Below are 25,164 nucleotides of genomic sequence, written 5' to 3' on the forward strand. Positions count from 1 at the left end.
AACAAACAGAAACTAATTCTGTTTGGGCATAGATATTAGATTTAGCAGTTAAGTATTTCAAATCAGCTAATATAAAGATGTTGAATGATAAAGAAAACATTTTCAAAGAATTAAAGGAAAATATGTTGACAATGATAAAACAATAAGGAAATTTTAATAAATAGAAACTAAAAACAAAAAGAACCAAATGGGCATTCTAGAGTTGAAAAGACAACAATATAAATGAAAAATTTACTAGTAGGCTCAATAGCAGATTAGGGAACAATGAAGAAGTAGTAAACCTGAAGACAGATCAATAAAAATTAATCTAAAGCAGAGATAAAAAGAATTTAAAATATTGAACGGAAACATGGACAACATTAAATTTACCAGCATACACATAATGGAAGTCCCAAAAAGAAAAGAGTAAGAGACAGAGAAGAAAAATTATTTGAAGAAATTATGACTGAAAACTGTTCAAATTTGAAAAAAAAAGTATTAATCTACAAAGTCAAGAAGGTTCATGAACACTAAGGGAGTTAAACACAAAGATGTCAACACATGGATACCTTATAGTCAAGTTGCTGAAAGACAGAGAAAAATCTTGAAATCAGAAAAAGAAAAACTACTTATCTCATTGAAAAAAAATAAGATAATTTGTTGACTTCTCACTGAAAACAATGGAGGCCAGAAGGCAGTGTAATAACACTCAAAGTGAGGAAAGAAATGCCTATCAAACAAAACCTCTATATCCAGCAAAAAGTATTCCTTATTTTATTTTCCAAGCAGACTTGCCTTATTAGATATTCTAAAAGAAATCCTTCATATTGAAAGAAAATAGTAGCAGACAGTAACTCAAATCTATAAGAATAAATGAAGACCACTAGCTATGGTAAATAAGTAGGCAAATATAAAAGTCTGTGTATGTGTATGTGTATCCTCTTTTCTTCTTTTAATTTCTTTTAAAAATGTGAAATTGTTTAAAATAAGAATTATAACACATCATTTTAGAGTATATACCATGCATAGATGTACAAATGTATTACATATGACAATAACATAAAATGGGAGAGGAAATTGTGATACATTGGAGCAACATTGCCATAGTTTACTGAATTAAACAAGTATTAACCTAAAGTAGACTGTAATAAGTTAAAGATGAACATTGTAATCACTATACTATGAAAATAACTTGAAAACATCTAAACAGTCTACCAACGAATTAAAATGACATGTTAAGACCATTGTTGGATACAAAAGAAGGCAGTAGAGAAAAAAAGAGTGAAAGAAAAAGACATGATACAAACAAACAAATATTAAAATGGCAGTACCATATCAATAATCATATTAAATGTCTGATATAATGAGTAAATATTGCAATTAAAAGGGAGAGACTGTCAACCTGTATAAAAGAGAAAGATTCAACTACATGCTATTTATAAGAAATAGTTTAAAAACAAATAGATTAAAATTAACAGGATGGAAAAAGATCTGCCATGTGAATGGTAAGCATAAGTGATCTGGCATGACAATATCATATAAAATAGACTTTAAAATAAGAAATATTACTAAAGACCATAAAGGAAATTTCATAATGATAAAAAGTGGGAAGACAATAATTATAAGTATGCATACATCTAAGAACAGAGACACTCTCTCAATGGAGTATAAGTCCTGACAGAATTGTGAGAAGAAATAGACAATTTAACAATTATAATTTGATATTTTAATACTCTCAGTAACTGATAACATAATAAATAGAAAATCACTAAGAATATAGAAAACTTGAGCAACACTATCACTCAAGTATACCTGCTCAGAAACTTTACCAAATGATAGCAGAATATACATTATTTTCAAGTGTATGTAGAACAGTCTACAAGATAGACCATATGCTAGGCATAAAATGTTTCAACAATTCTACATTTGAATTCACATGGATTGAAACAATACAAAGTATGTTCTCTGATCATAATTGGAGTGAATTGAATATCCACAACAGAAATAAATTTGGGAAAATCCCACATACTTGAAAATTAAGCAACACAGTTCCAAAAGTAATCTGTGAGCCAAAGAAGAAACCAGAACTGAAAACATGCCAAATCAAAATTTAAGAGATGCAGCTACTGTAAAGTTGAGCAAGTATTTTGTATCTTTAAATAATTACATTAGAAGAAAGATCCAAATAAGCAACTGAATGTTCTACCTCAAAAAGGTAAAGGAAGAAGAGCAAATTGAACCCAAATAATTAGAAAGAAAAGTTAGAGAGAAAAAAATGAAACCAAAAGTAGAGAAACAATAGAGAAAATCAATACAATCAAAAGTTGGTTCTTTGAAAACCAATCAACGAAACTGATAAACTATTAGCTATGAAAGAGAGATTACATAAATGACAAAAAACAAGAATGAAAGAAGGGGCATTATTACACACCCTACAAGAAACTGATTGACTAAATTGATTGTAAAGGAATTCTATGAACAACTCTGTGCCAACAAATACATAAGCAACTTAGATTAAATGGACAAACTTCTCAACAAATTACCTAAATTTACTCAAGCAAAAATATTAAATCAAAATAGCTCTATAAAAGATAAAAATTGAATTAGTAATTAAATATCTTCCCAAAGGCCTGCAATGGTGAATTCTATTAAACCTTTAAAAAAAATAATACCAATATTATACAAACTACTTCAGAAAATAGAAGACAACATTTTAAAACTTATTCAGGGAGGCCACTGTTACACTACTGATAGCAAAACTATACAAAGATATCACAAAAAAAGGCAACTACAGATAAATATTCTTCTTGAGCCTAAACACAGAAATCTTTGACAAAATATTAGCAACCTGAATCCAGTAACATATGAAAAGGTTGGTTTAATATTAGAATATCTATTAATATAAAATAAGTGAGAAAAACATGTGATCATCTCAATAGTTGTAGAGACAGCATCAGACAAAATTCAACACCTACTCTTGATAAAAACAAAGAATAAAAATATTTTCCTCAACCTGATAGTAGGTATCAATGAAAATCCTACTTTAATGTAATATTTAATGTTGAAAGATATTGTTTTCCCCCTAAGATTGGGAAAAAGGTAAGGATATCCACTCTCTCCTCTTATATTCAACAATGTCCCAGAGCTTCTAATCAGTGATTGAGGTGGAAAAAAAATTAAAGGCATACATTTGCAAAAGGAAGAAGCAAACTGTCTTTATTAGCATTGTCTTGTATGTTTAAGATTCTAAAAAGTCCCTTACAAATCTAGTAGAATTAATAAGCAAAGTTAGTAATACTGTAGAAAACAGATCATTATGAAAATTCAATTGTATTTCTGTAAACAACAAATCATCTGATGGTAAAATTTAAAAAATCATTTCATTTAAAACAGTTTAAAACTAATAAAATCCTTAGGAATACATTTAACCAAAAATATGCATGAACTGTACATGGAGAACTACAAAGCACTGCTGAGAGAATCAAGACAGATATATGTAAATTGAAAATACACCATGTTTATGGATCAGAAGACTCAATATTTTTAAAATGGCCCTTCTTACCAAATCTATCTATAGACTAAATGCAACAGGCATACCCAGAAACAATGCTTCATCAGTCATCGAGGCATCCTTCCATCTAGTCAAGCTGACACCTAAAACTAACCATCACACTACCCATCTGACAAGAGATTATTAACCTGAATATATAAGTCAAGACCATGTGGTATTGGCTTAAATATAGAGATATTAATCAATGGAAGAAGATAGGGGTCTAGAAACAAACTCTTACATTTGTAGTCAATTGATTTTTGACAATGGTTCGAAGGCAATTCTATGAGGGATTTATAGTTTTTTAACAACTAGTAACAGTTGTATATCCATATGCAAAAAAAATGAACTTAGACCTCTATCCCACACCCTGAACAAAAATTAACTCAAAATTGATCTAGTTAAGAGCTAACACTTGTAGAAGAAAATACTGAAGAGAAGCTTTTTAATTTTACACTGGCAAAAGTTTCTATATAAGGCACCCAAAACACAATACAGGAAATTAACAAATTACACTTTTATTAAAATTAAGTTTTGTTTTCAAAAGGCACTATTAAGAAAATAAAGAGAAATAACAGATTCTGAAAAAAACTTTGCAAATTATCTGATTAAAGAGTTATATTTAGAATAAAGAACTCTTACAACTTAATATTAAGAAGACAACCCAATTTCAAAAGAGGCAAAAGAATTTAATAAACATTTCATCAAGAAAATATATGAACGACTAATAAGACATGATAATATGGACAATATCATTAGCCATTAGGGAAATGCTAAATTAAAGACTCAATGGTATATACCACTAGAATGACCATAATAAAAAAGATTGACAATACTAACTTTCGTGAGGCTATGGAGTAAGTAGAATCCTCATACACTGCTGGAGGCCATATAAAATGGTACATCCACTTTGGAAGGCAATTTGGCAGTTTCATACAAAGCTAAACACATACTTGTCACATTACTCAGCAAGTCCACTACTAGATATCTATTTAAACAAGAGAAATAAAAATGTATGTCCACAGATTTGTATGAAAATGTTCATAGCAGCATTATTTATAATAGACCCAAACTGGAAATAATTCAAATGTCTACCAACTGGTAAATGGGTAAAGAAAATATGGTATATCCATACAATGGAATACTATTGAGCAATAAAAAGGAAGAAACTACTGATACATAGTACAATGTGGGTTAATCTCAAGTGCATTATACTAAGCAAAAGAAGCCAGATGCTAAAGATTACATAGTGTGTGACTCCATGTATCTGAAATTTCTAGAAAAGGCTAAAAACTATAGAAACTATGCTCCAAAGACAGATTGAAGGTTGCTTAGGGGTCTGGATAGGGGAGGGAATTACTACATCTGGGTCTAAGGAAACTTTTTGAATTGATGGAGATATTCTAAAACCGGATTATGTAGATAGTTGTATAACTGTATACATTTACTACACAAATCATCACACTGTGCACTTTCCATGGGTGCATTTTACGTTTTTTTTTCATAAAAGATGCTATTTTCCTTAGTATGTATATTGGGCCCCTTTTCATTAATAATATATCTGGATTAGTGACTTTAAAAATAAATATATTTGTAATTAATTTATAAGCAAAACATTTTTAAATTTAAGGAACAAAATAATTAACGAGAATTTTGGTAATTTAGATTTTCTTCATAAAATGTTATTGAACAATATATGCATATAACTATATTTTCCCTGATAATTTAAATAAAATTATTTATTATTATTACTTTTTATTTTCTCGAATTAGGTCCTGTGTGATGTCAAATTGTAATTTGATAATAAAAATTATCCTTCAGAAAATTTCTAGCAAGGTTTCTTTTCTCTAATAATTGTCATTTTAAAAGTATAATTGATATAAAAAGCTTGCACATTATTGTTATTCATCAATAAACTTCAAATGAAATAAGATCCTGATTGTAAATAGCTAGCTACCATCTTGTTCCTGTCTACATTTTGCATTTTAAGACCAAGATTTGCAACTAATCTTGCAATTAGAGGAAGCTGCCCTGCCTGCCTATGAAAAATATATTTTTGATGGGTAGGAAATAATTTAACAATTAAGAAGAAATAGTCATGGGAATTCCTGAGAGGTCTTAGGAAGACACTGCCTGAAAAATGCCTTAAATGAACAAGACCCTCGTAATAGTTTTTAAAAATTAAACTATCTTTTAATCTCTTTGCTTTTATAAGCAGAAAGCAGGAAAATACTCATATTTATAATATTAAACATCTGTATTTTTCAGTGTTAAAGACAGAGAAGACAAATTACAAAGAATACCTGCTTTGGGGAATGTCAATAGGGTAGAGAAGCAAGAATGCAGAAAGCATCATTCTGTGCTGGCAGCTGACCCCAGGGGATATTACAAAGGAGGGGTGCTGTTGGCCTGGAGCCAATCTTCTCCCAGAATTCCCCTTAACCGTCCATTGCTGGAGTTCCCTGAACCGGGCCACGCTGCCCCCCGCTCCCGCAAGCCCCCTCGCCCCCTGTCTCTCGGGGCCAACAGGGTATCTGATGCTTGCTACCATGACATGCTCACTGCCCCAGCTTCCAAAATGACCACTTTGAACATCTTCTTTATTCCCTTTTTGCCTTAGTGACCCTTTCCAGCTAAGTGTTGTGAGAAAAGCTATTGATCAAAATAGTCAATGATAAAAAATAAAATCTTAATATTCCTATGAGGCATTTCCATTTTAAAACATTAACCCGGTACATGGAAAATGTCAGGTAAACAGCAATGGCTCAATGAGTTATTCTTTGTACCCAACCCTTGGATTCTTTTCTTTATTGGTTTCTCCAAATGCATTACCTCCTTCAACTAAATCATAGCAAGCTGTGCAACTGATTCTTGTCTTACACACCCTGAACAGATGCTGGTGGGAAAAGAGTGCAAAGGTGAAGTCAAACACCTGTATCCTCCAGCAAGTCATACTCATGGACTCATGATGTGGTTAAGTTCAATATAATCCTTCCAAGGAATTCCACTCCAGGGGTGGAATTGATGGCAACCTGCCATACTCATTGGAAGTTTTGGGGGGAACCTTTCATGGTTCCTCAACGTCATCATGTCCACTCTGCCTGGCCCTAAACTCAGCCCACCATAGCCCCTAGGTCAGACAGTTCACAAACCGTTACTGAGTGCACCTCTATGCCAGGTCCTGGATCCACGGGGGTCTTGTGCTAAGTGCTGGATATGAGCAGATGAATACGACAATCCAGGGCCTTCAGGAAGCACAGTCTGACAAAGAAAAAGACTGTCAAAGCTACGTTCTGTCCTGTGCAAGGTATAATCAGCCTTAGAAAGAAGGTTTCTTGCTTTCTAGCCTTGTTAACTTGAACTTACCGCCAACAGTTTCAGAGGCTCCCTTCTCTGTTCATAAAAGTAGAACCAGCCTCTTCGATTGAGAGGGAACACCTTTTATTCTACACAATTCACACTTAATGAAGAGCAGTCCTATAAATATAAGTCTCTCATACAAAGCTGGGGACAAACAAACTTGCACCAGTCAGCAGTGGCTTACGTTTAACCTGACCTTTTTATTAACCACCTTTAAACACCAAAGCGTGAGGGGGATCAATATTATTATCCACAGGAAAAGAGACCCGATATTCACAGGGACTTAATCTAGTCCCTCAAACCAGTGCTAGGATTTAGCTATTTTCCCAAATGTTTGGAACGAGAAGTTTTGTTAAAAACTTTATTTCCAAATCAAAGAGGCCCTCAGAAGAAGGTGCACGTGGTGGCAAAGACAGGTCCATACGATTTTAGTTAGAAAAAACTCCTGAAAACTAAAAATCTTTCCAATGTACACAGTCATTCTCTCTTCCTCTCTCTCTACCGCCCCCCCACTCCACATACCCACTCACAAACACGGTAGGGGGGCAGGGCAAGCGGGCTCTTAGTGTGTTTATTGTAACAAATTCCCCGCATCCACCCCGACCTGACACGCTTACTCTGGGAGCGCGCTGCTGCAGCTGCAGGACAGCGGGACGGGCGAGTCACTTTGTCCCTGCAGGGGCGAGTCACTTTGTCCCTGCAGGGGCGAGTCCAAGGCAGACGCGGCGCCGCCGCCCTCTTTGCGAAGGAGGTCTGGGTTTCTACCTCCCCTCCGCGCACCGCCTGTTTCCTGCACTACAAAAGTAGCGCGGTACTCAGAACTCCTTCCAGAAGTTCTCCAGCGCTCCGGCGGAGGGACTTTTTCGCTGCCTGTTTGCTGCAGCGCTGGAGAGCTCGAGCTCGAGCTCGCGCAGAACCCAGCGCCTGGCTGGCTAACAGCGCACTCTCGCCTCAGGCGGCCGCGCCCGTGGTGAGCAGCTGCACCAGGTGGCGTCCGGGGTGGGGTCAATGAAGCGCAGCCTGAGGAAGATGTGGCGCCCTGGAGAAAAGAAGGAGTCCCAGGGTGTTGTCTATGAGGATGTGCAGGACGACACCGACGATTGCAAGGAAACGCTTAAGGTACCCTGGGCGCTCGCGGGTCGGGAGGGGTTCCGACGTCCGGGCGGGGGTGGGCTGGAGGTTTCCTTGAGGGCACTTGGTTTGGAGAAAGCGTGGGGTGGCCAGGGGGTTGCAAGCTTTGGGATGTGTTCACAGTCCAAGAGGAGACCCCACTAATGACGCGCCTACACAGCGCCTGCTTTATCAATTTTTTTTTTTTTTTTTTTTTTTTTGCTTGTTTGTCCAACCGAATTCTTGCTCCTGGACTGGCTACTGTAGTCCGGGGAAACCTACTCAAAAAGTACCTGTATCATCTGGCACAAGATTGGGCAGCTGCCTAAAATCAGGACAATTTGGAATGTGTGCCGTTTCACTTGGACCTTTCCGTAGATTTTATTTAGAACCAAACAGCCGAATAACTGTATCTAGTAGTCGCTGGATAACTATTTAAGAGTTTTGGGGGTTGACAAGCCTTCTGCTCTAACAGAGTGAAACAGAGAAACCTATTATCTGCACATAAAGCGTTGCAGAACATGTCCCCAATAAAACAGAGGCAGGAGTGGCAAATTCCTTCTCCGGGGGTAGGAGCTTCAGGAAACGCTGTGGAGGAGGTGACCTTTTGAAGAGGGGTGGGTGGCCTGGGGCTGTAGGATGGGCACTTATATTACCTATGCAGTTCTCGGACCTGAAGGCAGCACTAGCTACTACCTGATGGCATAGTCTAAGGGATAAAGGCTGTTGGGTGCTCAGAGTCCACCACTGGATTTCATCAGATTGTCAGCAGGAGAAAGGGGCTCTTTTAAAAGGTTGAGACATCATTAAAAAGGTCTCTCCAAACCCTCATCACAAATCTCTTTCGACAGTTAGACCATGTTAACAGTTTCTTATGTATATTCCAGGTTAAAAAAAAAATGCTTACACAAAAACACACATGCTAATAGATCTTGTTTTATTTGCAAAGTTATGAACTCACAGATTTCCACTCTGATTTACTCACAAAATGTATTTTAGAATACATTTCAAATCGGCACTTGTAGATTTACCTCATGTTTTTACCAGCTTCTTAATATTCCACTGTATGAATAGATAATGATTTATTTAACCAGTCTTGCACTAATGGACACTTAGGCTGTTTTGTATGTAACAAAATAGCTTTGTTTTTCTATTACACATGTGACAGAGTATGTCTGTGAGTGTAGCTGTGACTTCTCTGTCTGTCCCTTGGTACTTTTATGGATATGTCTGTATGTTTCTAGCAGGGTCAAGAGGTACTACAGCTTTAATTTTGGTAGAAATTGACAAATTGCTGTCTAAACAGGTTGTAGGAATTTGCACTATTGCCAATTGTGTGTGTAAGTCAGGCATGTATAGTTAATCACACACACCAAGTAGCCAGGCCTCCCAAGGTGAGTCTGTTGACATGTCCAGTTTGGCCACAGACATTTTTTGTACTTCTTAATGTTAGCATGATAACTGTGGCCTTTTGGCTTACTCCAGAGAACTGAGTCATGAATAGATTTCAACCACTGGAATAGTATCTTTACAATTAATATGGTACAGGAAGAAATTTTAAATTTCTAAAATCATCCATGTGGTTTTATTTTCTAGAGATATTTGCTGAAGAATTTCTTAGCAGCGAGTCTCAAAATTATTTGTCTTCATGTTTCTAATTGTCTTTATTTAGATTTATCGCCTACATAGACCAACTTATGTTTTTAAAGCCTTTTAGAAGCTACATTAGTTTGTAGATGGAGAGATTATATATTTTATTTCATTAGCTGTAGTAGTTCCATATCATTTTGTAAAAATCTCAGTAGTTGTACTCATTACAAAGAAACATATATAATACTGTAAAGGGCTTTTTGAACTCTAGAGGGTTTTTGGTGGTTTCCAAATTTAGAAGAAAAGCTGTATAACATATTTTCTCCAGCACATACACAGTATCTCAGGAACACTAACAAAACTGAAGGATCACAGAAAACTTACAAGATGAGAAATGTGGACAAAGAACCACTGGACTGATGCTTTTAGCCTTTTCCAATTATTTTCTTTCAAGATAGTGAATACTTTAGCATTTGACCTTCCAATTGTTATCTGTCACCTTAGTTTCCAACTTTTTGGCCACATTGCTACTTATATGTATTTCATTAAAGCAACCTAAAAAAGATGTATTTGATATCTCTGTTTTAAAGCGTTTAGTTAGAATTAGGTTATCTAAAAGTGATCTAGTCTATTATGTTCTGAATTTAATCATACAGTTCAGATTCCAAAGGAATCTGAAGTGACCCTGTGACAACGTGAAACTACATTAAATGAATATATATTTTGTCTAAATGACATCCTTGGCTTACTTTCAGAACTTTAAGAAATCTTTTCAAAGCCTGACAATATGTCAGGTAGTGATTGAGAAGATCTAGTACATCTGATATGCTCATGTAAAGTATTTAGATGCTGTTTTGTCATTGTGAATTCAGTAGTACCTCGTGAGCATCTGAACCTAGTACTCCCTCTAAGGAGTGTGGAATTGGGTTTGTGTTGACAGCACATTGCTGAACAGACATCCTAAACTGCTCTTTCTGGCACTAGGGAGTGGGCAGCATAATCCCTTTATTATGCAAAGAGCATATCAAATTCAAGTACCAAAATGCTTCCAAATAGATTTAGGTCAACACTTTCTTTGATAGGATAAGACATGGAAAAATTCCCTATTTCTGCAAGAAGCCCATTTTAAATTTATTACTGAATATGTGTAAATTTGGAAGTGGTTGGATGCTTATTGTCATATCCTGTAGTCACTAAAGTTATATGTAGCTTATATGGAATTGAATTTTTTTAGTTAAAAAGTAACACATCTCAATTTAAGAGACTACCATAGAAAAGTGATTTGTTAGGTACTATTCTGTAATAACAGAAGCAAAAACTAAAGTTCAAACATTTAAGAAATTAAGTTTTATTATTCCAAACTAACATTTGCTAAATAAATCCTAATATTCTAAATCTTTTCTTAATTATATTAAAGATACGTTAAATACCTTAATACTTCATTTTCATTGATAGCTTTTCTTTTCAGTAGTGAGAAATGCTCTAGTTATCCTTAAAATAAAAAACTGGAGTTTGGACATATATTATGTGGCATATGTGACTAGTTATGGTCAAAGGTAGAATTAAAGCAAGTATCGGAATCATTTGTTTGGGGAAGATTTCTGCATTTCCTTCAAAACGAGGAAGAAAGGCCTTTATTTCTAAGCATATATGAATGAGTTCAGGATTAAAAAATTTATTTCATATAGTGATCAATCTTGGGGCATTTTCTCAAACCTTCTTTGTGTATGTAAACATTTTGTATATTTCAAGAAAAATATTTACCTCATTATAAGCATGATAGATAGTTTTGGATAATAATAAGTTCTTTCAGGCTATAAAATGGTTATAGCTATAAATTTTGCATATGCTTGTTTGGTGTAACGGTGTTTAAATACCTCTAGGTGGTTTTTGAAGGAAGTGCATATGGATTACAAAACTGTAATAAACAAAAGAAATTAAAAAGATGTGATGATATGGACACCTTCTTCTTGCATTATGCCGCAGCAGAAGGCCAAATTGAGCTAATGGAGAAGATCACCAGAGATTCCTCTTTGGAAGGTAACAAAATATTACAATGCATCTTCCGGAAATCATTCATCCCATTCAATTCACTAGAAAGAATGGAATGAAGTGATTTTTAAGGACAATTAGTGCCAGTTATAAAGAGCCTATATATTTCACTTAGAATTGTGAGTTTTCCTACACACCAGGACTCCTCAACTTCTTCTACTGAAATATAGCTAAGCATATTGCAGAGATCTAGGACACCCCACAACAAGCACAGACTTTATTTGAGTTTTTAGATAGATTGTAAGAATGCGTGTACATTTTATATACTCTTTTATACTATTTCCATTGAGGTTATTTTACATTTAAATTATCATCATTAAATAAAATTGACACCTCAAGAAGGTGTACCATACTCCTACAGTGATGTTTTCCAGGTGCCAGCCTTGTACACTCTACCTTGTTTAAGAAATTCAACTGCAGACAATGAAGGAGGTGGATGCCACAGAGAGGAAGGCAGTGAAGTGGTATGAAAAGACCTTTGCTATATAAGATAATTCTGTCAATATTGTGGAAGACGGATTAGAAGTGGAAGCCAAACTAAAGAGCTATTTTGATAGTAAAGAGAGAATAAGAGTTCACCAGGGTTGTGAGGCTACAAAAAGGAGACAGGGAGAGGTTCAAGAGATATTGGAGTGTAAAGTCAATAGTGCTCGACAGCAGAGTAAATGGGAAGAGAAAGAGGCAGGGAGTTAGAACTGACTTTGAAATTCTTAAATTTAGGAGATTAGGCTAATAATATAATCATCCCCCAAAAGGAGGAAGATGAGAAAACAGAAAGAAAGTGAGTGCGAAGGTGTGAGATTTGGTCACAGTGAGTTTGAAAGGTCCAGGGGACATCCACTTGGAAATATCCAGCACACAACAGAAATGCAGAAGGAAAGGGGCTGCCCTACAGGAGCATGATTGCATAGGAAGTCGCTGAGACAGTGGAAATGTGTGAAAATCCTTTAGGGGATCACAAAACTGCTAGCAAAGGTAGCTAAGAGTAGAGTACCAACATCAAGAGACAGATGGCAGAGCAAAAGCCAGAAAAAGATGAAGATAGTGAAAATATACATGTTGTGGGCGAAGTTACTGGAATAGAAGAGTTAGAAGGAGCCCTTGCCACAAAGAGATCAAGTATGAAGGAGATCAAGATAAAGCCCCTACATTAGAAGGCCCCAGTGACCTCTATAAAAATAAAAATGATTTCTGAAAAGTGATGAGGATAAAAGCCAAATTCAAGTTATTTAATTAGTGAATGGGAGTTTGTAAGTATAGATCCCTGTTTAAGTTTGGTGCCAAATGGAATGATGAATGGAGTGATTCTTCTTGATCAGACAGAACGGTCAAGAGACGTGTGTGTGTGTGTGTGTGTGTGTGTGTGTGTGTGTGTGTGTTATTTAGAATGAAACACTTAGATGAATGAAAGGAAATGGCGGAGAGACACATTTTAAAAAGGAGAGAAACAGAAAACATGGCTGTATGGTTCCAAGTACCATGTATCATAGATAGTCCCCAAATCATATTTTTGTGCAAATACTTTTTCTCCTTTTCTGGACATAAAGATATACTGCCACCAATTTACAAGGTTGATAAAGCAGTCAGCCATGTCTATTTTAGAATGGCCATAGGACTTTGCAGGATGAAAGGACATATTACTTATATGCAGAGCTCACGGGGTACATAGTGCCATATATCCTATCGTAGAAATACATGGAAACCACTTGTGGCATCAGGGTCTGAAGCTCAGATTCTAGTCTTGTGCTTTATTAGTGGTGTGTTGTATTTCCCATTAACATTTTCTGAACCATTGCTACAGGCCAGGCACTCTGCTGTGATCTTTAAAGACATGATTTAATATTATTGTCCCAGTAACATTGCAACATCACAGAGTCTCTCTGTCTCTGTCTCTCTCTCTCTCTCTCTCTCTCATTCTCTTTCTCTCTGTCTCTCTCTCTCCTCCTGTGTGTGTGTGTAGGTATATGAATATATGCTTTTTCAAATTTTTTTTTTTACCAAGTTTGAATACAAGAAAGCTGAGGTTCAGAGAAGTGTGGTAACTGTCATACCTCCTTACTAGCTCTGTGATGTTGGCAAGACTTTTAACCTCTCTGAATCTCAACATCTTCCTCCTTCCGAACATTAGTCATGGTGTTACTTTGCAGGCTATTGGAGGCTTGAATGAAATAATGGTCATGTGAACTTAGCAGAGTGCCTAGGACATGGTTCTTGCTTTTATATAATCCCAATATCTTATTACAATCCCAAAACTCATATAGATAAAAACATGTAGCAATAGGAGGATCTATTTCTTATTAATGCTACCCATAGAAATTTCACTCAATTGAGAAAGTCAGTCTCGTGCTACTATATATTCCCACTAGGTGCCCATTAAATGTTTCATTAGAACTGAAGCTGTGTTTTTAGTTTCCATTAAAAGATGCAGCTGATGTCAGTTGCACTTGGCACTGCGTTTGGAGTGGATAGGCACTCAGGAGGTGTTGAATACAGTCTAAACAAAATTTAATCCACATTTTGGTTTCTTTTTCTAGTGCTGAATGAAATGGATGATTATGGAAATACCCCTCTGCATTGTGCTGTAGAAAAAAACCAAATTGAAAGTGTTAAGTTTCTTCTCAGCAGAGGAGCAAACCCAAACCTCCGAAACTTCAACATGATGGCGCCCCTCCACTTAGCTGTGCAGGGCACGCACAACGAGGTGATGAAGGTAAGGCTACTGGCCGGCTCCAACGGGCCTGACTGGCAGCACAGGTGCTGGGACCCAGATCCAGCTCTCTCTGCCTGCACCAGGATGAGCACCTTCTAAGCTTCCATGGCAAACAAAATGTAATTATTACATTTGCTTTTCTTCTCAGTAACTAATGATGATGATTAGTTCTGACTTTATTGAATAGTTCTTATTCACCAGGCATTTTTGTAAGAGCTTTATGTGTGTTTGTTTATTAAATTCTTATCTAAGCAAACCCACTATGAAGTAATTCTACTAGAATTCTTATTTCATAGCTGAGTACACTGAGGTGCCAAAAGAATTTGAATAACTTGCCTAACGTCACACCACAAGTAAAACTGCAAGACCAAGGAAGTTTGTTTTCATCTTTATATTTTCAGGTTTAGGCTTCATTACTTTTACCTGACTGTTTTAATGATTAAAAGGAGGAAGGTAATGAGAGACTCAGTGAAAACAGAAAACATAATTATGATTCACTATTTTTATTAGAATGGATGGCCTGTCAGACAGATTAGTTAGCAGAAGACATAAGGATACCACTGGGAAACATCTTATTGGTTTTCAAGGTGTAAGAGTAAGTTCAGTCAAATAGAGGAAAGCCTGGAAAAATGCTAAAGGGTAAGAATTAGGCCAGGGTTTGTAAACTACATCTCAGAGTCTCTCAAACACCCTAGAACACAAACATGCTTAAAGGATGAAGAATGAAATTTACAAATGGAGCATGTTCCAGAAATTCATTTCTAAGGTAGGCTATTTGGAACTTATAATAAGTTTTCTGGTAGAAACAATATCCAAAGAGTTCCATGAGTTTCAGGCTCCATTTAGCCCAGGAAACTTTCTCTCAGCCCTCTGAAACTTTGGCTCCTTTAAGTCTGGCATAAAAGGTGGGAGAGAGCCACTTTCTGCTTTTCTACTGTACCTTGTATGTGGCTCTATTAAAATTCTTAACATGTGATGTTGGAATCAAATGTTCATGTGCTTTTCTTCCCAACTGGCTAATTATCCTTGAGGGAGGAGCTGTGTCTTACTAATTCAAATGTCTCTTATTCCTCAGTACTGTGCTGGTAAATGATGGCTGTTGAATGAACGAATGAATGAATGAATGAATGCATGAACAAACGAATAAATGGGAGTTCTGACTGACTGAGAAGGGGAGATCAGAAGTCTCAGTACCTATGAGATGGGTCAGGGTGGCTCCCTGAAGAGGTTACTAGAAAGTTCTCTGGCAACAAGCTGTTATTTTTTATTCATTATTCATGAGTCAAGTGCTGTTTCTATATCATCTGGGTTGGGTCACTAGTGACTGCGGGGACTCCCACAGAGATATCAAATATTTCCTCATGGAGCTCTTGCTCCCTCTGAAGGCTCTTTTCAAGAACACATGCCTATTAACTTAATTAATATTGGCCCTGAAAGTGTGATTTGGGAATTGAAGGCAGGTAACTTTTGAAGGACTGTTGTTAATTAGAAAGCAGAAATCTCCAGACCAACAAATACAGAAAGGTAGGTATCACATAGAAATAGAAAATAAAGCTCCTAACTGATTCGTAAACTTTGTTATGGACATAAAACAAATTTTCCTGGTGACACAAGAGCAAGCAGAAAAATAGAGTTCTAAGTAAAACCGACTCTCCTTTACTTGGTCTTACCAACCACAACTATGTGTAAAAATATTTTCAGACTCCTCTGGCTCACCAGAAATGACAGGAATAGAAGGAGGAGAAGGTGTTTTGGAATGTCTCCCCTCATGCTTGCAAACAGCAATCCTCTCTACCTGCCTCTCCCAGTTATGCCCATGTTCCAGCCTGTACCCACCCAGCCCCTGCCAGTTTAGAAGCTGCTCTGTGGACTGCTCCACTGACCTTCCCTTAAACCTTCCTCTGCTGCCCATAATGGTTGTAAAGTAAAAAACTGTCATCCACGCATCACTTCAAGTTCTTGCACAATTATTTATGGTATGCATAATATTCCCTGGGACACACTGGCCTGGGGATTAGGGGGTGGTTTTGTTTCTCAGTGGCCTGCAGGCCTTAGTCCTTGGGGCTTTACTTCAAAGTATCCAGTTGTTTGACCCTTCCATGAGGCTTTCCAGATTCTCAACAAAGGGACCTGTGGAGAGCTCACCTCCGAACCTTCCAGACCTGCCTGGTCATGACTGAATTTGAAGTAGCTGCACAGTTTAGTTGCTCTCTCTGGGATCCCTGCCACATATAATTTAACACAGCTATACATTTATGATCTGTGATTCTAAGAGGGCAAAGAGAGAAAACCCTCTTCTTGTAGACTTTGGTGGGCTATTTTCTATATGAATCTAGAGCTGCTTAAGAACAGAATGCGATGGTGCCTAAAGTCCATGGAAGGAATCTTATGTTCTCATTTCCCTTACTCTGTCAATCATTTCTCCACATATTATGTACTAAAATCTGAGTTTAATTTTCTTTTATGAGCAGAGCTAATTAATAAATCCAATTTATTTGCTGACACTCACAAGGGATATATTCTGTTAACAAGAGGCTCTGGTAGGAGGTTGCATACTTTTTTCAAAGAAGTGAAGGTTTTTAAGAAACAGCTTATTTAATAAATTCTTTTAACATTATTTAATTATAAGGACGTGTCATCATTTATCATAGTCTTTCTGCAAGACGAAAAGCCTCTAGTAGGCCAATTCAAGATGTGATAAGACGTTTATATGGGATAATTTTGTTACATTGAATATAAAAGAAAGACTAGTCAAAGATCTATAGATACTTGTGCAGTAATCAGATGCGCAGTCAGTCAGGTGAGGAGGTAACAGGTCTTCAATGAAATTTCATCAGAAAAATTACTTGACCATTTTATCAGGATGCTAATTTCTTACATTGTAGAGAAAGTTTCCATTCCAGGACAAGTTTGAATTAATTGGGTTATGCCACACAAAACTCTGTTTTCTTTACTAAAGAGAATAGAGTTTCCACTGACATTTCCTAAAATTCTTGCAATCCAGGTAAAAGAAAAATAACTGGAAGAGAAAAAAAAAATCTCTTCCTGCCTTTCTCCCTCCCTCCTTCTTTCTCTCTGTTTTACTCTCTTCCTTCTTCCCTACCTCTCTTCCCCTCCACCATAAACACATTCTGATGGCTCCACACATTTATTTTCCTGAAAATATTAGTTAACATAATTTCACTTAATACAAGTTGGAAGTATTAAGTGAAGCTATGATAACTAGTATCTATAATTCTTATTTTATTTACAATTCCAGAACTCAGTATTGCCTTGATTGTTGTGACATTGAAATCATGATTATTTCATCTAATGGGGAAATTAATTAGTACCCACAATGTGCAAGATTTTGTGCCAGATTGTGTGAGAGAAGGATGAATAAAAGATAAACAGACATGGTCACTGGCATTTGAAAACTGAAACTCTAGTGGAAGGCAAGTACCTTATTTGGAAATTTGCAAGAATTTTGACAATTATTCCCCCCTTTTTGCAGGTCTTGCTTGAACACAGAACTATTGATATTAATTTGGAAGGAGAAAATGGAAACACAGCTGTGATCATTGCGTGCACCACAAATAATAGTGAAGCACTGCAGATTTTGGTTTGTATATTTGTCATATCTTTCTGCTTTCTTTATCTTTTCATGAATACAACATGGATTATTATTATTTATAAAAGCTCTTTTCTCCTTAGAAAAATATAAAATACAAAAACTAGGTCAGAAAAAAGTTGTTCTATGTGTTTTTGTGTATGTACTCCCCCCTTAAGAAGATCTGATATTGCTTATAGAAGACTAATAGTAAAGCAGTAAAGAAAATTATGAGAAAATCAAAGTGAAAAGAAAATATAGGCAGGAAAAGTTGAGATGAAGCTGGTGGTCAGGCTAGAATGCAAAACACAAAGTATAATGGCCTGAATGTTATATAGGTGGATCAAATGTATGATTATGAGCTTCTGAATAGTCAAAGGAAAGATGAATATAGTCAGTTGCAGACTTATTTGGCCCATAAGAGAAAAATCAAAGGAAACACAGCTCCCATGACCTGAAGACCCTGTCACTGGGTCTCAAAACAGAGCCCTGTGTGATGTAATGGCAAAGGTTCTTAGCCACAGGCTTGAGAGTAGAGCCAGCCTTCTCTCTGGTGAGGCTTCCTGGCATGGTCCAGTGAAGCGATGGAGATGCTTGTCTACATGACTTCCTCCTGCTTCTGGCAGTGCTCCATCTGAGTGTGCTGTTAGAATGCCGGCAAATAGACTGTTTTCAAATATTCCTCAGTTAGTTGCATGTTATCCAGGCCAGCATCTGTATTTTCACCACTTGATTTTACCTCTTCACAATCTCAGAGAATAAGAAAATACAATTAAATAATTTAAAACTATTTACCTAATGTTTAAATGTGCTGTACAAATATGTTTTAGCACCTTTACTAGATGGACTTAGAGACAGGTACATACTCTAAGCTGTCATGATTGGACCACAAAGAGAATAAATGATAAAGAAAATAAAAATAAGTAACACTCAAACCAAGAATTGAGGAAAAGAGCCTTAAATTAACCAAAACAAAATTGGAATAAATAAATAGTATTGTTGAAAATACTACAGAAAACAATATATTTTTAAAGTCTGGCTTCCTTGCAAGTCTAATTTATGTGTATACTGTGTGATAATATTGTTCAAAAAAGCTTTTACTTAATAATATTCTTTAATAATATGATTTTACAAAGTGCATCTTCAATTTCTGGACTCTCTCCATATAGATATTTTATATATATATATATTTTTTATATTTATATATAAAATTTTATATTTATATTATATATTTATAGATATTTTATATATTTAAATATATATATATTTTTATATATATATAAAATTTCTGGACTATGTTGTATAAAGTAAACTGATACTACCTCTAAAAGCTGAGATTACAGGTGGTATTGGCGTCTTCACACTTTTATACTTTTTCAAAATGATTTTTTGTAGTAATTAGAGGTATTTAAAACTGAAGGCTAATGATTTACAAAAAATGGTAGTTTAAAATGATTAGCTCACATAAAAAGGTAATATAACATTCAGTTCTTCTAACATCTTTTTACTTAAGAAATGTCATTAGTGAAAATATTTGATTATGGCTTAACAAGAGTAGTGGCACATTCATTTATTAATTTTGCATAAATAAAGGGAAAAGAATCTAGGAAAATCACTTTATTTGCATAAGAAACTGAAAATGGTCATGGAAGTCATGATAATGTCTTCAAAAATCTCTTTAATCTCATTGAAAAATGTGTTGACTTTATTGCTGGGGTATCAAGATTGATATTGTTGTGTCTACATTGTTACTTCTTTGGAAGATATAAAATATCTCTATTTCAGAATCTTAGTCTACTTCAAAATTACCTTCTTGCCTAGATTTCATAACATATGAAGCTCTCTGTGTACTTTTACATAGACATATAGTAGTAAAATGATATGAGAGAGGCACGTAAATTCTCATCTTAAATGGTACACAAATAGACCGTTGTGATTTGGGGTTTAACTGGTGTCATTTTTCATTCTGTCTTTTCTTCCAGCTTAACAAAGGAGCTAAGCCATGTAAATCAAATAAATGGGGATGTTTCCCTATTCACCAAGCTGCATTTTCAGGTTCCAAAGAATGCATGGAAATAATACTAAGGTTTGGTGAGTTGAGGCTTTTTCTATGTTATGTACTATAAATAAGTCTATTTTGGTGGATGCTATTAATTTGATTTTTTTGTCTTTTGAGATAGAGTCTTACTTTGTCGCCCAGGCTGGAGTGCAGTGGTATGATCTCGGCTCACTGCAACTTCATCCTTCCAAGTTCAAGTGATTCTCCTGCCTCAGCCCCCTGAGTAGCGGGACTATAGTTACATGCCACCATGCCCAGCTAATTTTTTGTATTTTTAGTAGGGATGGGGTTTCACCATGTTATCCAGGCTGATCCCAATCTCCTGACCTCGTGATCCTCCCACCATGGCCTCCCAAAGTGCTGGGATTACAGGCGTGAGCCACTGCACCCAGCCTAATTTGAAAAATATTTAACGGAATTAAACACAAGCTTTTATGTGTCTCAGTGCCCTTTCTTTGTTTTATGCTTTGTTCATTTTTTAAAATAAAAACCCTCCCTATTATTTATTTTATATACTTGTTATGTTGAATGTTATTTTCTTCTAAAGGTGAAGAGCATGGGTACAGTAGACAGTTGCACATTAACTTTGTGAATAATGGGAAAGCCAGCCCTCTCCACTTGGCTGTGCAAAATGGTGACTTGGAAATGATCAAAATGTGCCTGGACAATGGCGCACAAATAGACCCAGTGGAGGTAACTCTTCATATTCTATACGACACTTTTATCTTAGAGTTGTCATAAGCATGTAAAATACTTTATAGCTCTTTTACAGTTAATTTAGATTGAAATGCATACAAGAAATACATATTTCCTTCTGCTTTTGAAGAAGCAGAACAAGAGAATACCCCAAGTTTCAATCTGTGTAAAAAATTTTGAGTGCTCCCCAAAACAATTGCAGACACAAATATAGATACAACAAAGGATATTTATCTAGTGCAGTTGCTGTTAAAAGAAGTTAAAGCCTACCCTCAGAAGACGATAATGTTCAGCCAGGAACATTAAAGCCCAATCATGAATGTATTTGGTTTTAGTTCTACTCAGAAGAGTTGTCATTTTTAAATTAAGGACCACTTAACTAATTTCTAAAAATATGTATGTGAAAGTGTTGACTGTATTTGGGAGCTGAGCTTATGTCAGGCATCTCTGACCAAAAGTGGAGAGTTCTGGCCCTTTCTCCTTCAATGTCTGAGTTTTGAGTGGCAACAAGCTCCCCTCCAATATACTCCAAAGGCCTGTATTTTATGTAGGAAGAGAAGATTGGATATTAATCTCATGTGGCTTCTGGAAACCTCATAAAAACTCAGAAAAGCTAACACTGCCTTTCACTCTTTCTATATTGTCCCTTCAATATAGAAATGAAGAGCTGCCAATGGTGGTATGGGGTCTGAAGTCACTTCATACACTGAATGCTTACAGCAATGATTGGGACATTGTTCTCATGTTCCCTGGGGGAAAGAATGGCACCCAGACAATGATGGTGGAAGTATATGCCAAGAGTTGTTGTATTAGAAGGAAGCACAATTGTCAGCTACCATTTGTTTATGGATGCTTTTCTTTGCAGGTCCATAAAATCAAGGAATATCTATCACATTTCAGATGATTAATGGTGATCAGTCTGATAGATATTCCTTGATTTTATGAATCTGTGAAGAAAAAGCTCACGCCAAATGTAAGTTATATTCTTACATTGGGATTTAAACATTGATTCTAGTATTAAAATCCTTTACAGAAGGGAAGGTGCACAGCCATTCATTTTGCTGCCACCCAGGGAGCCACTGAGATTGTTAAATTGATGATATCGTCCTATTCTGGTAGCGTGGATATTGTTAACACAACCGATGGAAGTCATGAGACCATGCTTCACAGGCAAGTTTCCTACCTATCATTCTGTATACCGATTTTCCATCTTCATGCGTGAAATTAGACATTGCAAGGAGCAGTTAGCACTAATGCTAGCAAAGATTTTGTGATTCAAAGGAAAAAGGCAAAGATAACAAAGACCCTGTGGATCAACTGGAATCGCATATATTCCTTGGGAATGAGAGTAGAATGTTAAAGAAATTTCACAAAATAAAATCACCTGTGGCATATTCTGATTCAAGTCCAGCGGATATAGGCTCAAGATTAATTTTCTGTGTGCTAAAGAAGTCTACATACACGGTCTTCCAAGTCATTTCTAATCTGTTCCAATTTCTCATATTTATATTATCCCCATTTTTAGTGATAAAAATGGAGTAGATACATATGGATATGTCACCCCCACGCTAATCCCTCCTGCTGACCAACAATTATAGGTAAATGGTTTCAAAAGATATAGTTTTAGGAAATTATAACCAAATTTCCAAAAACAATAACAAATTTATTTGAAGTTTAGCAGAAATACACATCAGGCAAAGTGTATTAAACCATAGGCTTACTTGTAGACTGGAAATTCAGTTCTTTTGGAAAGACAAGTATCAGATGCTACCCATGTGAGTGAAAGAGGTATCTGAGATGAGCCTTCGCTCTCTCGGTCTCTTACACACACGCGTGCGTGCGCGTGTGCACGTGCACACACACGCGCGCGCACACACACACACACACAGAGCTGCCAATATATTTTCAATAGGCAATTGGACCTGGAATTCTACAATATCTCTTAGAAAAAAAAAAAAAAGAAACTCTAGCTACCAATGTAAGATCTGTTTCTAATAAGTGTACACAGCAAAACCACCAGGCACAATAGGATATGTGTGAATAGAAAGAAACTCCCACTGAGGATGAATTTTCAACCTAAAGTTTTATAGCATAAAACTAGTAAAAATCTACACATTTGACCAAAGACCAATTTTTTTCCAAGAAAATAGAAATAATAGGGCATTCCAAAAAGAATTTTTAAATGAAGATATTTGAGACCTTCAAAAATTTAAAGGAATAATCATTTACATAAAACTAAATATATGAAGATAACATAAGATTGTGAAAAACAGATTGTCATATTTGAATCCAGGATTGGTGATATGAAAACGATTCAGTAAAAAAGAAGTTTAAAAAAGCCATTGAAATAAAATGAAAACTCAATAGATAGACTAACCTGGTAGCTCACAAAATCCCAGTGCCAATTTATAACCTAGAATATATCAAAATATTTAAGATGAGTCTCAGGAATTAAAGAAGAAAACTTTGTTTCCAATGTTTCACCAATTTACAAACCCAATGATTTGGTTATTGTTAAAATGTATCTTTAGAACACAACCTTAATATATTAATACGCATAATGAGAAGTTATCTTAGGAAAATGGAGCCTTAATGTTAGAATTTGTTCCCTTGTAATTACTAAATATAATTAATATATTTTAAATATAATGCAACCTCTTGTCAATCAAATTAACAAACTGATTCTGAAATTTATGTATGAAAGGCCAAAAATAGCTGAGAGAACCTTGAAACAAAGATATGAGATTTGCGATAGGAAACACAAAGCTTTGAATCATTAGTGTTAACATTTGTTACGGTGTTGCTTATGACTGCCTGTGAGATGATATCAAAATGTTTTCAATTCTCTCCATAATTATTTTTGGCTTTAGAAAAATTCAGAAAAACTAACACTGCCTTTTAACTTTTGCCAAAGAGAAACCCCCCAAAGAGGGGCTTTTGAACCCTGCAAGTGAATTTGAGGCACACGTTACATGTAGCTTTTGCTATTCCCCATGATCATAGCAGTACCAGCGATTTCCTTGTCTTTTCTATCTTGGGACAGATGTTACCACTCACTTCAGAACATCTTTATGGTGATTTTTCAGGATAAAATAGGTTTCTTAAAGGATGAGGAAGAAAATATTATGATGTATTTGGTGTTCTCCTACTATTATTACTTTGAAAATGCTACCCTAATCAGAATCAAATTATAAATTTTGAAAGCTTACTAATTCTCTTACAGTCTATCATGTTATTTTACGATTAGTTAAATTCACTTTCCAAATATAGTAGCTTTATTAAATACATTTGTATTTACATCAATAGTACTTTAATTATAATGTTTATAATTCTGTTTTTTCAGAGCTTCGTTATTTGATCACCATGAACTAGCAGACTATTTAATTTCAGTGGTAACTATTCCTTTTACTGGTTTATTTTTATTACTGTTTATAGTTGAAGAAATCATATAATTACATAATATGGATTTTCAAAAATGAATCAAATTTTAATTTCTTGCTTATCAGCAAAAACAATGTACAAAAGGATGATTGACATACTTGGAAGCAGAGTATATTGTGTATGAATATGTAACGGCCAAACATTACTGTGAACTTAGAAGTGTCAAAGCGTAATTTGGATATCCATATCAGTGTTTTTAGTGCAGGAAGTTGGCAGGTACATTGCAAGGAAAGCTGTTCCCATGGCCTGTAAGAGGGTCTTACGGGAGTGTGAGCTTGGGCGGTGACCCTTCTTCAGCCTGGTGGCTTTAAGGTAGAGGCAGGACAGGCAGCACAGGGGGAAGCTCCTACCCCAGGTGCCTCAGTGCCACCTTTAAAAACTGAGGAGTTGAAAAATATTGTCAAAGATTTATTACAAGTGAAAGCATGAAGCATGGGATCTTTTGCACTCTGGGAGGTGGAATCAGTCAGCTTTTGAGTTGAATTTTAATAAGCCCTTTATACGGATGAATGTATGGTGAATTTACGTAAGCTGCACCATATCAGCAATGACAGATTTCCATTTGTAGTATTGAACATGTGTGTGTTGTCAATCATAACTATTGAAATTATGATAATTACACAGAAGAGTCCTGCGGAGACTCATTATATGCCATAAACTATGTGTTATATGCCATAAACCATAAATGATAGTTATGCATGATTTCCTGCAAAGGCTGCCATCTTTTCACCAGGCAAGAGAACTGTGGCAGAGCCTCACTGACCATAGAACTTGCCAAGGGGATGCTGCCCCCATTATCATCTATATTAGTGGGCCCCAAAAGTACAAAGAAATATTCATGTTTGGATTTTAAGCTATTTTTTATTACCCTATATAAAATGCAGAATTATTTCCATGAAATTTTTAAACGCCTTTGATTTCTTGTCATATCAAATATTATAATATATAATGGTTAACATTGACTTACTCATTTAAAAATATATATTTAATGTGATTTTTAAATATAAATTTTCTTAAATAAATGGCTA

General features: G+C 35.6%; 1 protein-coding gene across 1 annotated transcript in view; it reads left to right on the forward strand.

Annotated features, from left to right (window-relative positions):
- The first annotated feature begins 7,683 nt into the window (after positions 1 to 7,683).
- The window catches only part of TRPA1 (transient receptor potential cation channel, subfamily A, member 1), a 56,349-nt gene continuing 38,868 nt past the window's right edge, over positions 7,684 to 25,164 (forward strand). Inside the window, exons 1-8 of the mRNA XM_012000089.1 lie at positions 7,684 to 8,008; positions 11,473 to 11,629; positions 14,176 to 14,351; positions 17,845 to 17,952; positions 19,923 to 20,031; positions 20,547 to 20,692; positions 21,729 to 21,865; positions 24,039 to 24,087. Coding sequence (XP_011855479.1) covers positions 7,898 to 8,008; positions 11,473 to 11,629; positions 14,176 to 14,351; positions 17,845 to 17,952; positions 19,923 to 20,031; positions 20,547 to 20,692; positions 21,729 to 21,865; positions 24,039 to 24,087 — 993 coding nt within the window. The 5' untranslated portion in view covers positions 7,684 to 7,897. The remainder of the gene's footprint in view (positions 8,009 to 11,472; positions 11,630 to 14,175; positions 14,352 to 17,844; positions 17,953 to 19,922; positions 20,032 to 20,546; positions 20,693 to 21,728; positions 21,866 to 24,038; positions 24,088 to 25,164) is intronic.

Source organism: Mandrillus leucophaeus, unplaced genomic scaffold (assembly GCF_000951045.1).
Source record: "Mandrillus leucophaeus isolate KB7577 unplaced genomic scaffold, Mleu.le_1.0 Scaffold616, whole genome shotgun sequence".
Lineage (NCBI taxonomy): Eukaryota > Metazoa > Chordata > Mammalia > Primates > Cercopithecidae > Mandrillus > Mandrillus leucophaeus.